Raw genomic sequence first — 15,838 nt, 5'->3', positions numbered from 1 at the left:
AGAATTTGCTGTATGAGTTTATCTTCACTTATGGCCAATTCAGAAGTTGTAAATACAGACTGAAAAAATTGACATCATGTATGAAACATGAAACATTGTTGCCCTAACACTCAAAATGCCACCTTTGAGAAAGCAAGGATTGTTGTAGCTTCTAGAATAACCTAGTTGATTGAGAGCCCTTAGTGGAGTGGAATGAACACTTTCAGCAGCACTTTCTCAACATGGCACATTTTCAGACTATTATATTCTAAGATTATCCAACCATCAGTATTATAATACTTCTAGATTAATGAAAAGACATATTTGAGGGTTTTTTTTCATAATCCATATTGTTTACAGATTAAAAGCAGATTGACCAAAATATTACAATAGAAATATTCTTGATACAGGTTAGAATTAATTAATATAAATTACACAAGAATATTTTCCTCTTCCTCTTCCTTTTCTTTACTCACTGCCACTTTTTATAGTCCAATGATATCTTTAGAATATTTTTTCTTGTAAAAGTATGCAGAAACTATTTTATTTCTGTGCTTTTTTCAATTGTCTCTTTATTCTGTATAGACTTGAGACAATATGCAAATCTATGCAAAAATACAATACTATAGGGCAAAATGAAAAAAGAAGTGTGTGAAGCCGCCTCCCCTCCCCCAAAGAATGAAATGTTTTGAGGAATATTTAAAAAGGCAGATTATTATATTTCCCTAAATAAGAAATGGAGAAACATGTTTTTTTAGAGGCAGGAAACAGACTCAGTTTTTCTTAATAGCTCCCAGCAGATATTTTGTGCCCATTAAGAAAGATTGCACCAGCCCAGAGCAGTCCAAAGCCCCTTCACTGCACCATTCCAAGAGCAGTCTTAATTTCAACCACACTTAGTTCAGACAAGTACATAGGATTTGTATTTCCTCTTTTGCTTATAGAGCCAGCTATAACCCCTACATGATCCATAGGAATCTTGGCAACAGCCAATAGAATACATGTTCTTGCAAAGAAAGAGGAAGCTCAAGTGCAAAGCCCAATGAAGGTATAAAAAACTTCCACTCTCAACTCCATTTTGGCCAGCTTCCCATGTGGTTCTGCTTCATCAATAAACCATCTTTCCAATCAGCCTCCCGGTTTCCAGTATCTTTCTCCCCACTTGGAACTGAACCAGGATATTTCTTTCCACACAAGCAATCCAGAGAAAAATTTCAATTGAACAATTGAATTTTAAATTTCAATTTAACTAACCATCTAAAAGATAAAAGAATTATCATTCACTGCACAGAGGAAGTTTTACTACCGATAACTAGCGGTTTGGAAGACTTTATTTGCATAAACCATATTGTTTTTCAGAGCATAGGCAGATTAAGAAAAAACTTTCTTTGCTTTCACCTGTTCCAGAGGTGCTTTTTCAGGAGGCAACTGGAATTGTTTTTTCTTTTAAAGAAGTTTCACTTCTCATCCAAGAAGCATCTTCAGTTTTAATAGGATAGTGGGGAATGGATTCCTTGCAGACAGCTAGTAATTTGCATTGAAGCACTTGGAGGTTTATCTGTGTCCTCAGGGTCCTCTGAATAGTGCTCCTGGTTCTTGTAGTTTGCAATTTTTCCTCTGCAAATTTCACCTCAACATTAAAAGCCAACTTCTTTTTGAAGTGTCTGCACACGCAATCCCTCTTGAGTTGATCATCGTCCCTTTTTTGTGTTTCTGCTCAGCACTTTTCAGCTTTATTAGCAAAGCATCTTGTAGAAAAGCATCCTCTGTCTTCCTCTGGGCCGAGGATGTTGCAGCTAGAAGGGCATACAAAGGACTGCTCTACAGAAATGCTAGTGCTGCACAAAAATATATCATACTACTTCAGTGACTCAATATTAGTATTATTCTTTACAAATACTCTTTAACGACTTTTTATTTAGTTTGAAGTAACCATTTGAAGTTACAACAGCAGTGAAAAAAAATGACATGACCATTTTTTAGTTATGACTGTTGCAGCATACTCATGGTCACATTATCAAAATTTGGATGCTTGGCAATTGGCTCATATTTATGATGGTTGCAGTGTTCCAGGATTATGCGATCATCTTTTATGTCCTGAAAATCAATAGGGAAACCAGATTCACTTTACCACTTATTACTAATTTAACAGCTACAGAGATTCACTTAACCACTGTGGCAATATCATAAAATGGGGGCCAAATTCAGTTATCAACTGTCTCACTTAACAACAGAAATTTGGGCTCAGTTATGGTCATATGTCAAGAAATGTCTATCATTATAAATTGAACTGCATGTAATTGTTAAATTTTAAAATACACATATATACCTTGACCAAATCCCTCTTGTTCCTTTAATATCTTTTCAGACTTAATTTTTTTAAAAAAAAATGTAGGTCAGGAGGTACCACTTCAAAACCGTATCTCATAATCGGGAAGGAGGACAAGCAGAACAATTATATTATAAGGTTTCTCCCTAGTGGAGAAGGAGCGTCCCAAGTCCTCAATCTTTCGCGAGACGACGACGACGCTGCTCTCCGAGTCAGGCGGAGTGCCTGCCAGTTGCCCAGCCGCCTGGACCGGTTCGGCCAATCGTTGCCCGCGGAGGAGCACGAGGCAGCCCGATGCTTCGGAAGCGAGTCGCGAGGCCGTCCGCTCGAGCGCTCTTGGTTTACAACGGTGTTTCACAACCCGAGAAATTTTAAGATGTCTTCTGTACTTTAACTCCCAGAATCCTCCCGCCATGTTGAGTGTGGTATTCCGCACATCATACGATTGTTCAGGTTGAAAAACGCCGAAATGTAATTCGTTTAGCGGCGCTGACTTTATCCTTAACATGACAGAACCGCACGTCGGGTCTTTTGCATATGGATTAGTGATATTGAGATATATAGATCCTGGAGATTTGTAATTGTGTTAATTAAAAATGATTTGTTCGAGTTTGATTGGTCGCTTTAAAGAATTTAGAGCTGTACGTATACGGTGCTGCCGAGATTCCTGTTGTGCAATTTGCGTAAATTAGCTTCATGGAATTTATATTAAAAATTGTTATATATTTTATAAATTGCTTCTGCGTTATTCCTAAATTCTGGTTGGTGCATATTACTAGTTGGTTTGAATTTTGAACAAAAAGTATTTTTTGAGGGGGCACCCGGATTTGAACCAGGGACCTCTTGATCTGCAGTCAAATGCTCTGCCACTGAGCTATACCCCCTTGGCTTGTTTTTTTTTGGTCGCTACCATTTCTCTTCAAAGGAAGGAAAATAAATTATATCGTTTCTTCCCCCCATCTTTAAAAAAGAAAAAAAACAACCGGAAGATTTTGAATCCTATTGATTAGAGTTTGGGAACAATCCACACGTTAATATAAACAGTTTATTTTGGCGTTTGCCTTTTCAGTCCGAAAAATCCTTACTTTCACTTTGGTCACTAATATATAAGAATTGATTTTTTTTGTTAATGCTTAGTGATGATAGGAAAAACTCATACATTTTAGTATTTAAAATATGTTTGATTTTTGACTATTTGACCAACAGGAAAGACAAACATTAAAACTGTAATTTCTTGAGACTGAATCTGAGAACTTGTACAGGTTGATGGATTGAAAACTCATTACCCCTCCTAAAAGGAGGGCATAGGATTCCATATGGGATTCCACATTATATTGTAAAAATAGTCTATAGCCTGATGCTCTGAAGACATATTAGCTTTAGTATCCTCCGCCAGCAAATGGAAATTATGGATGGAGATGATGGGAAGTGTAGTCCAACATACATAGAAAGTATGGGCTTTGGCAGTCTTATAACAATCAGTAACACACTTATTGCAATTTATATCTTCATTATAACAGAATAATAGACCTTGGAAGGGACCTTGGAGGTTTTCTAGTCCAACCCACTGCTCAAGCAAGAGACCCTATACCATTTCAGACAAATGGATGTCCAGTCTCTTTTTAAAAGCCTCCAGTGATGGGAGCACCCACAATGTGTGAAGGCAAACCAATGCACTTTTACAAGACATTTCTCCTTAGTTCTAAATTGCTTCTCTCCTTGATTAGTGTCCATCCATTGCTTCTTGTCTTACCTTCAGGTGCTTTGAAGAATAGGTTGACCCCCTTTTCTTCATGGCAGCATCATTCTTCATATGTTCTAGTTTTCAGCACCCTAATCACCTTGTTGCTGCTTTCTGAACTCATTCCAGAGTCCCAACATCTTTTTCATGTTGTGGTGACCACAACTGGATGCAGTATTCTCATGCGATCTTACCAAAGTCTTATAAAGCAGTACTAAGTGTTCTACCTTATGATTCTTGACTCTTGAATGTATCTTTATGTATACAGAGAGCATTTGCACCAAGACAAATTCCTTGTGTGTCCAATCACACTTGGCCAATAAAAAGAATTCTAATTCTTTACATGATCTTGATTCCATCCTTCTGTTAATGCAGCCTAGGATAGCATTAGCTTTTTTGGCAGCTGCAGCACACTGCTAGCTCATATTAAGTGGTTGTCTACTAGGATTCCAAGTAACTCCCTCTCGCAGTTACTTCTATTGAGTGATGTTTCACCTAATCTCATTTGGTTTTTCTTGCCTAAGTGTAAAACCTTACTTTCTCTACATTGAATTTTATTTTATTAGATAGGGGCCATAATTCAAGTCTGTCAAGATCCATGTGGATCTTGAGCCTATCTTCTGGGTTGTTGGCTATTTCTGCCAACTTAGTGTCTTCTGCAGATTTGATAAGTTCCCCTTCTATTATCTCATCTACACAGTCAAGATCCTCTTCAGATGCTTCTATAAATCATTCAAAAACATTAGCCTCAAATCCTCCTCAAATGTTCAAGCGTAGTCCTAAGAACATTATATATTTGTACAGCTATTCTTGGTGTAAGAAAAAAAAGGAAAATAATAGAACAGATAATGAAAAGCTAAAAATTATTGTACAATTGCATTTTCTTAATATACTGAACTATAAATTAATCATGTTTAGCTTATTTTGTTATACAAATTTATCCTAATTAATTAATCGTTCAGTGTATCAAGTCAGCTCAAGAGTCCGAGCTGAGCCAATCTATGTTCCAAGCAGCAGTTTGATCTCATGCCTAAATTGCTGTTCAAATTTTGGTCAACACTTCAGTTAATCTGCCTTATGTTTTCCTGTTCCTCATTTCACTTTCAAAATATTAAATTTTGTACAACAGTAGTACTGTTGATTTTCAGGCTGTCAAGAGTGTTTCCTATATTTTTGCAAAATATTAGCTTAACTACTCTTTTTGTCACTATAAATAGTAACTAGAATTAAACTCGTACCTGTTTAGGACAACTTTTATCAGGATTCGAATAATTTAAGATTCAATGTTTTAAAATGACCGACTCAGTTTGAATATTCTGTTTAAAATAAAGCTCGATTGCAAGGAACTACAGGTATAGAATCGCCTATAAGGATGGACGACTAATTAAAAGTAAAGAGGGCGCTTCTTTGAATAAATACATATTTAAACTACAAAGTCAAACAAGAAAAAAAAAGATGCCTAAAGCCCTCTGATTAAATTCACCTTTAACAGAATATTACTTTAGCATTAAAAAAAAAAGTAGGGCTATTTTTAATATCCGTTTCCGGTATCACGTGAGAAGGTCGTCTCACGTGACATGGGACTTTGAAAACGTATTAGTTATCCCGGCAAGCCTTGCGTTTCCTTTCTTTTTTTTCCCAGCCTCCTGAGCAAGATGTCCAAGCGAGGTAAGGCCTGTTAAACCGCGAGATGGTCTGGAAGAGAATCCTCCTTCATCGCTCTAGTTTGGGAAGATATTACAGTCTCTCTGTCGGGCATTATTGATGGGTGAAAGTTAGGTTTCTGACGAGATGAATATTTTCGACCATCCAGTTCAAAAACAATATTTTTTTGGTTCGTGGGGTTTGAGGAAACCATTGAGGTAGGGCGGGAAGGTGAGAACTTGATTGGAAAGCAGTACGCTTGTAACTTCAGCTGCTTTAGTAGGATTTTACTATATAATATTTGCGACATAATCTTTTCCAGACCTCGTACTCGATATTGGCCTATCCTCGTCCCCTGTTTTATTTCTATTGTAGTTCTGTAGATTAGTATTTCACAACTAGAAACTTTTAAGATATTTTGAGATCCCCAACCAGCATACATCTTAAAGTTGCCACGGTTGAGAAACCCTGCCTTAAATATTTGAGAGGACAAAATGAATTATTTTTGCTTCTCCCATTTGGGTAATGAGGGATATGCAAATCCCCCCCCCCTTTTTAACCACACTATGGAGATCGGAGAGGCTTCATAGATCAATAGAGTAATTACTTAGCTACCAGTAATAGGGGTTTTCAAACTATTAGAACAGAATTAACACAAAGTGTAAATATATGGAAAACAGTGATTTCTTAGGGAAAATTTACCTGATTTTAAGACTCAAACAATCAAAAAAGGTGATAAATATTGGCATATTTTTATTGCTTTAATGAAGAAACAATTCATCCAATTTCTTTTTAATAGGACGTGGTGGTTCCTCTGGTGCGAAATTTCGCATTTCACTTGGACTCCCAGTGGGAGCTGTGATCAACTGTGCAGATAATACAGGTATGTCTTGATTGGGTTAATTTGAATAAATAGTTCTGTATAGCAAGTCTGTGGGGTTTTCTTACAACACTTTTAAACTGATCCTTAGCCAAAAGGGGTCCCAAGAACAGCTTACAGATAACAAGGTTCAGACTTTTTCAATACCTTGATAAGGCAACATAATCAGTCCTGAAGTAAGTGGGAAAATGCTAGTTCTAAGGTCGTCTTAATGTTGGATTGGTAAATATTTAAGCTTTACAGACAATTGCAATATTCATGGTAGGAAATCATATATAATGTTTTCTCTACTTTTGGATTACGGGAGGTATTTCTAGAATTGGATGGAGCTTCGGTTTGTCCATCATGAAACACCCTAGGTGGTGAACAATGTATTACATAAATGAAGAAACATCCTTTAGTTCAGTTATTTACTGCAAAAATCTAGATCAGTAAATATTTTTCTTAGATTTAGATAATTTTTGTAGATAATTTTTTACTCTCCATAGAATGAAAATAATCCAGAATGTGGTTGAATTTGGGCTGGATGATATTTGGGTGCTTTATTCTAGTGGAAGTGGAAAATATACAAGCTAGTATTTGTGAGAGTTAATTTCTTATACTGAGGAAAGGGTACTAGTTATCAAAACAACAAACCCGCAAATTGCTATCTTCTGTACAAGTGAGGCAAGCAGCCTACATAAAAAGAGTGAGAAAGTTTTATTATGACAGCATAGTAACGTAACAAATAAAGCAGGCAGGAGTTTTGCCATTTTAAAATTGCCATATATAAGTTGAAAGTAGAGTACCCACTTGAATTACTTCCCTTCTAATATATATTAAAGCATTTAATTCCCTGAATTAACTTTTTGCAGTTCAGAATCTAAGAGGAAAGAACTCTATCCCTATCCAGTTCAGCTGGAAAAAAAAATCCCAATAAGTTCAGTTGTGAGCCATAACAGTCATGTTAAAAGAACAAGTGATGCAGACTAGAAGCAATGAGTTTTCCCTCCAAAAAGCACTTGTTGGGTCTGTTTTCCGATGGCCCAGGGAGTTGTCATGGAAGGGTAAAGAAACAGCATTACTTTTGGGTGAGGTTACAGCTTGTGCTGTTTTTCCTCAATCGGTAATGCAACAAAAATTTTGAGAAGTCTTTTATATCTTTGATACAAAGTTTTTGTTAATAGCAGTAACTCTTTTTTTCACAGGAGCCAAGAATCTGTACATAATATCAGTGAAAGGTATTAAGGGGCGTCTGAATAGACTACCAGCTGCAGGTGTGGGGGACATGGTAATGGCTACTGTCAAGAAAGGCAAGCCAGAGCTGAGAAAGAAGGGTGAGTGATGGAATGAACAAGATTTATTGATCTTGTTTATATTACTTGGGGACTGAAAGTGAAAAGTAGTTGGAAGAAACTACAGTTATGATCTAATGATTATTTATCCAACATTTTCAACATTAGAAGGAATTAGAAGTAAGAGGGTTGGATGCAGTGATCCTTGTGGTATATTGATGAGATCTATATTAGTTGTGAATTAACTATAAAGTGTTTTTGCCTGAAATGATTTAACATTGGATGGAATCTAGTTTGGGTTTATTTTAAATTAATTTATGAATTGGGTTGTGTTTTCAGCTTATGAATTCATATATTCTGGAAAAACATTTTTCCTTTGGGAAAATCAATTTAGGATAATGTATCTAGTTTGGGTTATATTTTAGAAGAGTTCATTAATTTAGGACAGAACAGAATATAATTTTACGCCAGAAATACTGAAAGTGATGCATATGTATTCTATCTATATTCTTCAAACGATAACTCCCCAGAGTTTCCAGAATATGGGGGCTGACTGAGCTGTAATCCATAACAAAGTTACTAGATAAGGAAAGACTATTCTGTTTTCCAATTTCCTCAAAATATGAATGTTTTATAGTAAAGTAAAATTGTATACTTTAAAGTTCTGTCTATTAGAAATCTTGTATGAGCACCAGAACCATACCAGAGGCTTAAGAGATGATCTCGCTAGAGCAGAGTATTTTTGAAGTCCTATTAATTAAATGGTATAAGCACATAATTACTGTAACTGTTGCTGATACCAGTAAGTCATACAGAATTTAATACTACCTGGAGCATGTTTTCATTCTAATTTTTCTGTCATATATACATTTAGGGTTTTACATTTTATGTTCTATGCTGCCATGACCGGCATTTTAATAAGGTTGATTGATTGTTTTCAGTTGCGGAATTTTATTTTATAATAACTCTAAAACCAATGCTTGATTTCAAATTCAGGTGTTGCATACTAAACTACTGATTTTGAACTTTTTCATAGTACATCCAGCAGTTGTGATTCGTCAACGGAAATCATACAGGAGAAAAGATGGGGTATTCTTGTATTTTGAAGACAATGCAGGAGTGATAGTAAACAACAAAGGAGAAATGAAAGGTATTGTTGCTGAAGGGATCAAAAAATTAAAAAGAATACCACATTTTGCTTCTTGCAAAAATATTAAGTCTGTATTAATGGTTTATTCTAGTGAGCTACAGAATTGTAATTCACAGTGAAGCTAGTCCTTCTCTGGAGTGGTCTTATTGTTATAGAATGATTTAAAATGTCCTGGGCACTCATTACTGTTTTACAAAACCAGCTAAAAAAGAGAAGACGCAAGCAACAAAGAAAAAAGTGTAGAAAAAATAAAAAATAGAAGTTTACAATTTATTTTGCAGCAAACCATTAAGTACAACATTTCTTTATGATTGTAGTAAACCCTTCATTTTCGATGTTCTGATACTTTTCTAATCAAAATCAAATGAATTTTTCTGTTCCATGCAAAAAAAGTCAGTAAGGAATTTCCAATTGATCATAAATGTAGATATTTGTTTTTATGATGGTGTTGGGCTGCTGCTGCTAAGTAATATTTCTGATTTATTCTTTATTTGTTCCAGGCTCTGCTATCACAGGCCCTGTTGCCAAGGAGTGTGCGGATCTATGGCCCAGAATTGCATCCAATGCTGGCAGTATCGCATAAATATATTTGCTCTTTGTAAAAAATCAAATAAAAGTGATTGGCTCAAGGTTTTGTGATATGAATGTTTTCCATATAGGGAAGGAAAGAAACAGATGTTCTGAATTAGCTTGGATATTATTAATAGGATATTGAATCAGAAAAACTCAACACTTGGAGGTGTTATTTTAATAAATCTTGGTGCAAACCCATTTTTATAGATTTTTGCTGTTTATTAAAATTCCTTGGGTCAGTGGACAACCTTAATTCCACCTTTTAAAAAGTTGTAAGGTTAGAAATAGGTGAAGGAGAACCATATTTATATAATCTTATTCAAAACAAGACAGGTATACAGTAACTGACTGTAAAAAAGGAGACACCAGAATTATTCGCTCTGTAGTTGTCCAGTGATATGCTAACTCCTTTTGAATGTTTTTAATTGCCATAAATATATATTTGTGTAGAATTCTAAGTAATTTACACTATTTTACATATATGTTGGTAACACTGCTTTGATTCATGTGGGTCCTCACGCCCCAGCTGAATACAGTGTATTTTTGTGCTAAGAGTATCCCCAAGTTATGCAGGATAAGCAATGAGATGCTTGCTGGTCTATCTTTTCCCTTGCCTTTCCCACTGAGTAAAGTTGAGCAGATTGTATCATTTGAGCAAATTAAATGAAAGAAAGCATAACAAAGATACACCCATGTGAACTTAAAAAAAAATTGAACAATTAACCAGCATAGACCAATATAACCATAAATTGTATTGCAAACACTCCTGTTCATAACACATGAATGATTATTGCACTGTACAGTGCATCTTTGGACAAAAGACAAAGAATACCTAATTTGAATTGCAGTTAAATATATAAATCTGGAAACAATTCAGAAAGGCTTATACTTTTTTCTATGCACCATTTATACTATTATTCAAAAGTGGGAATTTAAAGTCAGCGATTTCACTGACTAATAAAACCCATGGAACTGGTTATTCATTTTTTTAGGCTACAATACTATGAATGTTCCATAAATATATCTAAAAAGATAGTGTCTTGCACTACAGCTCATATATTAGGAATTGTAAGCTTCACAATATTAAAGGAAAGGGCAAGCTTTATGTTGTATAAAATAAAACTAGCAATGTTACTTAAATATAAATTAGCATTTTTTTTAAAAAAAATGCAGGAACTATGGTAGATTAATTCAAATGTAAAACAGTAATATTAAATGAACTATACTAAACTACTGCACTAATGAAAAAGCTATGCCAGCTTCAGGTTGTTAAGGAACAATTGTCTCTTGGTAACATCACAGAGACTCTAGTAGGGTAATAATGAAGTGTTGCTAGGAGAGCGGTAGCATATATGGTGTGGTATGTTGTGAAGATTAGTGTGACAGCTTTTTCTCTTCAGCTAATCATGACTTTTATTACACGGAGATACCTACAAAAGCAAAAGGAGTTCATCCTTGATGGTGTGGCGGTGGACAGCATTGGTAGCAGTTATGCCCATATCCTGCCCAAGCTATGGTCTGCATTGCCACCTTATAATGCTCAGTTAGATATCCACGCTGCTAGCTATTTCTCATCTCCAGTGGTCAAATCATTGCTAAAAAGGACGGAGCAGGTAATGGCATTTGAAAGTTGAAATGGAAATCAATGAAGTAGATGACTAGCAGGGCTAGGAGATAATGCAATTTAATATGCTAGAATACAGTCCAGGTTCCCATGACTTGTAGACAAGTCATGTTGATGTATGATGTATGATGTTTTAAAACTTTTGCTGAAATCAATTTCTGATACATTCCTGTGGGAAATGGGTCAAATAAGGATATATAAAATACTTGAATAGCTTAATATATTTAAAGGGGGTGGGGCATTAACATATTGGGCTTGTCGAATTATTGGCAGTTTGAGACCCAAGTACTACATGACAAAGTGAGCTCCTATTCTTCCCCTAGCTCCTGCCAACCTAGGAGTTGGAAAGCATGCAAAATGCAAGTAGATAAATAGGTACCACTGGTGGGAAGATAACAGCATTCACTGTATCTCGGTGTATAATCATGCCAGCTATATGATCATGGAAGTTTCTTTGAATAACAGCTCCCTCAGCTAGGAAATGAAGATTAGCACAAACGTTTAGAGTTAGACAGGACAGAGGAAACCTTTACCTTTAATATATTTAAAGTAGAATTCTACCCAACACAGAGTACCTAAAAAACAAAACAAAACAAAACCTTTGAAAATAGAGCTCCAGCTGGTTGCAAAATGCTGGCTTGTTAGTCTGATAATCCACAGACTTTAACACATTTCTTTCTTCAACTAAAAAACACCAAATAATTTATTTAAATTTCTAAAATAACTAAATACCATCCATCTTACCTCTAGTCTAGAAGATATAAAGACAACCTGTATTAAATATGGGGAAAGCCCAAGTAAAAACTGTTTATGCTTCCAAATTATCAGATGCTGGTTCATCCTAAATTATAGTACAGAATATTCCTCTTTTATGTGCTCTTACACACAACTCCTTAATATTTTTTAGAAGAGAGATGGGAAATTGTGGGCAACAATGTTCTGTTCCTTGGGCAGAGATAATTGGTAACTGGTTCATTATACACACTTTAAAGGGCTATTAAATGTAAATGTATCGTGTTTCCAATATTTAGATTTTCTTTTCTTGGAATGTTTGGTCTTCAGGCTTGATGTCACAATTCTCTTTATGATCTCACTGTAGACATTACTCATTGCGTCACATTTAAGAAAAAAAGAAAATATTCTATGATAAAAATTAAAACCAGTCTTGTATCTCTCATACTCTGAATATCTACTATCCCTGAATAATTACTTGTTTTTAAACTGAATTAACTGGACTTTGTTTTTCTTTTGTTTGACAGACTCGTGGTGGGACCTCTAGGGATGGGTGGATAGTGGACTATTTCCATATCTATGGGCCAGGCCAGAGGTATTTGAACAGGAGAAACTGGGCAGGAGCAGGTGAATGAAGCATTGCATCCATCTCTTTCTCAGTCTTTCATTTCACCAGCAATTGTTTATCTTCCAAACTTTTAAAGTAATTCAGGAACTATGAATATCTATGTCAGTGTTCCAAGTAAAAACCTCCAAAGCAAATGACCATCCAGGACCATCACAGATTCAAAGATCCGTTTTATTAGAGATGTCATATTGGCATAACTGGGGAAATCCTGAATCTGATAGCTCCGGGCTTTCCCCACTCCCCCCCAAAATCAAACTCCATCCCTTGCACCCACATCTCCTACATCCAATCATTTCTTCGTCCCAACTGGAGACTACCCCCAGTCACTCTCCTCCAGGTGCAGGACAATCATCCTTAACTCCCAGAGAAAGGAATGTTATTATGGGTAATCTTCCACTGCTCCTTGTAATCCCGCTCCCAATTTCCCATGCATTAAATGTGGCAGCCCGGAAGCATCAGTCAAAAATGGCTTTTGAGTTCTATATTAAAACTACATTTCATGACACAACTGAAAATGATTGTTACATATTTTAATAAATATATTAAATGAGACACCATGTTTAAAATCAGCACCAGGCATACCAAACTGAATAGTAATAGGTAGACAGTTCATATAGTATTAGGAACAAAAGATTTTTGTTGGTTTAAGGAAGATACAGCATGATAACTCCTTAAAATGAAAAGCAAATTTGAACAATTTCTCTCCTTGCAGATGAAACTTAGTATTAATCTGTATATCACAGGACTTCTTTATGGTGTGGAGCTGTAGTTACCTGCTGAAGGCTAGTATCGGCAAGAAAAGGAACAAAATGGAGAAAGTTTTGATAGTGTGCCCCCTTTGGTGACAAAAGTCTGTCCAGCTTTTCCTGGACTAGCTATTTGTTTGCATGAACAATGTGGGTAAAAATGCCACAGCAAATTTTGAGAGTGATGCCACTTTGTCTATTTTAAAAACAAAACAAAAAAACACCGGGCAACTCATATAGGCATCTCCCCAAAATCACTGAGCCTCCCCAGGGTCCTCTGACTTAAAGCATTATCCACAGAGGAAACTCAATTCTAACTGTATAAGCTAATGTCCTACTTTGCCTCCTTTTTACTCATGTCACTGAGAGCTGTAGAGTAGGATTTTTGAAAGATGAAACTTTGAGTTTCTGAATAAACACATTTGGAAAATGAATGCCATGTTAATTGCGCTCTGGACTGTGTAAAACTTCTCAATATTTTTCTAGGAACAGGGAAAAAAAGATACATAATGTTCTTAAAATTAATATTGTATGATCACAAAAGAATACATGTGTATTTGTTATTGTATTAATATATATTAATGACTCTGCCCAGAACGGGACAGAGTAAATTGAAAGCACTGTTCCACATATTTTTACTGAGTATTTATCATTATTTAGAAATAAGTTTTATACATGTTTAAAATTTTATTATACAATTTTTATCATATTTGATTGATACTCTAAACCATGGTCCCCAATCTTTCGGGCTTCATGGACTGGCAGCAGCAGCAGCAGGGGAGAGAGGATGGTTTTGCACACGCAACCTGGTTCCCACACATGTGTAATGAAGCTTCACAGTTCACACGCTCCTACACCACTTGCAAGGCCCGGTTCCCAACAATACATAGACCAGGAATTGGGGATCCCTGCTGTAAACAATGAGTGATTAAAAATGGTTGAAACTAATAAAGTTCCTGGTGGCAACAAAAGCAAATTACATGTAGTATGTTTTACGTCAGGCTCATAGTTAAGAATAACACATAGCAATTTTTCCAAGCTGAGTTTTTTGTTTCACATCTATATACAAAACATTGCCAGACTGAAGACTCTATTTACATCCATGATATACTCTGTGAACCATTAAGGAGGGGTTTCTTCACTCTCGTCATTTCACATATATCTAGGCTGAGTTGCTGCTTATTCCTTTATTCTAACTATTCTCTCACCCTCCCTACTGGGGATTCATCTCCTCGCTACATCCCATCCAGTTTTCCTGTCATATGGGCACTTAAAAATATAATAAGAGTGACTTTAAAGCTTGTTAGCTCTCCATCTTAGTATTCCTCCACTTACTTGTTTTTCACACAGGAGCCGAATGTACAGATCATGAAATTAAAATGTAAATTGAAGAGTCGGCTGGTAATATATTATTGTTTATGTGGATCAAGATGACATTTGTTATAATTAGAGAACTGCTGTGGTTGGTAGGACACAGCAATATTCTTTGTTTTTGGGTTGGGTGAAGAACAACACTGATTAATCATAATCATCTCTGGAGATTCTCCCATTGAAGGCCACAGAAATGAAATTAACTTTAGAGGGATTGTAGAGTGGAAATGTGTGTGTGTGTGTGTATAGATATTTAGGATACAATAATCCATTCCTGATAGGGCAGTTAGATTATACAAAGTAAAAGAAAAACAAGAAAGGTATTGAAGAAAAAGCATCAAGAGATAAATTCTGTAAGAAAAATGGTGTGTTTTTGTATACAGATTGTACTTTCCAAAATTACAATTTAACATACTTTGGGTGGATGATCTTTAGTATTTATTTTTATACAGGTCACTCTCCAGAGCAAGTAGCTGGTCACCATTTATACTTGATGGGTACAAAGCCAGCAACAGGTTGGAACGGCCGATATGGTTATCGCCGCAACACTCCTGATCTTCGCACACGCTCTTCTTGCTTTGGTGAAGTAACATGGTTCCCCATCCATTGAAGAACATCAGATTATATCAACTGTCTCTTCTTCTAACTTAAATGCTATTCATATGTTTTCTTTGTTCTTGATTTTTCCAAAATAATAAAAAACTTTTAATTTCTTATTTAACAGTTTGTTTCTTGTGGGGAAGGGAAATTCTGGCAAAAGATTACATTAGGACAGCATTGTCCTAATATGGCATTGCAGATATGATGCTTCGGGTGAGGATGAAAGCTGTACTCCAGTTGAAGTTGGGGAAGGAAAAAAGTGGTAAACCAATGTTGGAAGAAATGTCCATCTGGGTTCACTTCCAAGGGAGGAGAAAGACACTGGAAACATGGAGACTGTTTGGAAGGATGGTTTAATGTATCCTATTGGTTGTCAGACTCCCAGGGAGGCTATGCAGGGGTCCAGATAACCTTGTAGGCTGTCTGTGTCCCAGGCTTGGTTGAATCTTGCTGGGTGATGATGTAGTGAAGAGGTTTGTGTTCTGAAAGGTTTATGTTCTGAAAGCAATTATCTCTGTATAATGTATCATATAATGTATAATGTATCTCTGGACACCTGCATAACTG

The 15,838-nt window shown here is 35.9% G+C and overlaps 2 protein-coding genes and 2 non-coding genes across 4 annotated transcripts; 3 read left to right on the top strand and 1 right to left on the bottom strand.

Annotated features, from left to right (window-relative positions):
• Positions 1-3,120: 3,120 nt before the first annotated feature.
• On the bottom strand, positions 3,121-3,192 carry TRNAC-GCA (transfer RNA cysteine (anticodon GCA)). The gene has a single exon. It is a non-coding gene; the product is annotated as a tRNA-Cys (tRNA).
• A 2,481-nt stretch (positions 3,193-5,673) lies between these two features.
• Positions 5,674-9,626, top strand: RPL23 (ribosomal protein L23). Its single transcript, XM_026720941.2, has 5 exons — positions 5,674-5,717; positions 6,493-6,576; positions 7,761-7,889; positions 8,884-8,997; positions 9,498-9,626. The coding sequence occupies exons 1-5, from the start codon at positions 5,705-5,707 to the stop codon at positions 9,578-9,580; spliced, it is 423 nt and encodes a 140-aa protein (XP_026576726.1). The 5' UTR covers positions 5,674-5,704; the 3' UTR covers positions 9,581-9,626.
• Positions 7,559-7,692, top strand: LOC113449824 (small nucleolar RNA SNORA21). The gene has a single exon (XR_003375866.1). It is a non-coding gene; the product is annotated as a small nucleolar RNA SNORA21 (small nucleolar RNA).
• Positions 9,627-9,776: 150 nt separating the features above from the next.
• Positions 9,777-15,387, top strand: SPMAP1 (sperm microtubule associated protein 1). Its single transcript, XM_026720942.2, has 3 exons — positions 9,777-11,183; positions 12,454-12,553; positions 15,124-15,387. The coding sequence occupies exons 1-3, from the start codon at positions 10,923-10,925 to the stop codon at positions 15,279-15,281; spliced, it is 519 nt and encodes a 172-aa protein (XP_026576727.1). The 5' UTR covers positions 9,777-10,922; the 3' UTR covers positions 15,282-15,387.
• The last annotated feature ends 451 nt before the right edge of the window (positions 15,388-15,838 follow it).

The sequence above is a fragment of the Pseudonaja textilis genome, chromosome Z (genome assembly GCF_049901715.1).
Source record: "Pseudonaja textilis isolate UNSWEBS1 chromosome Z, rPseTex1.2, whole genome shotgun sequence".
Taxonomy (NCBI): domain Eukaryota; kingdom Metazoa; phylum Chordata; class Lepidosauria; order Squamata; family Elapidae; genus Pseudonaja; species Pseudonaja textilis.
The sequence above is the reverse complement of the archived record's forward strand: the minus strand, read 5'-3'. Positions and strand labels throughout refer to the sequence as shown.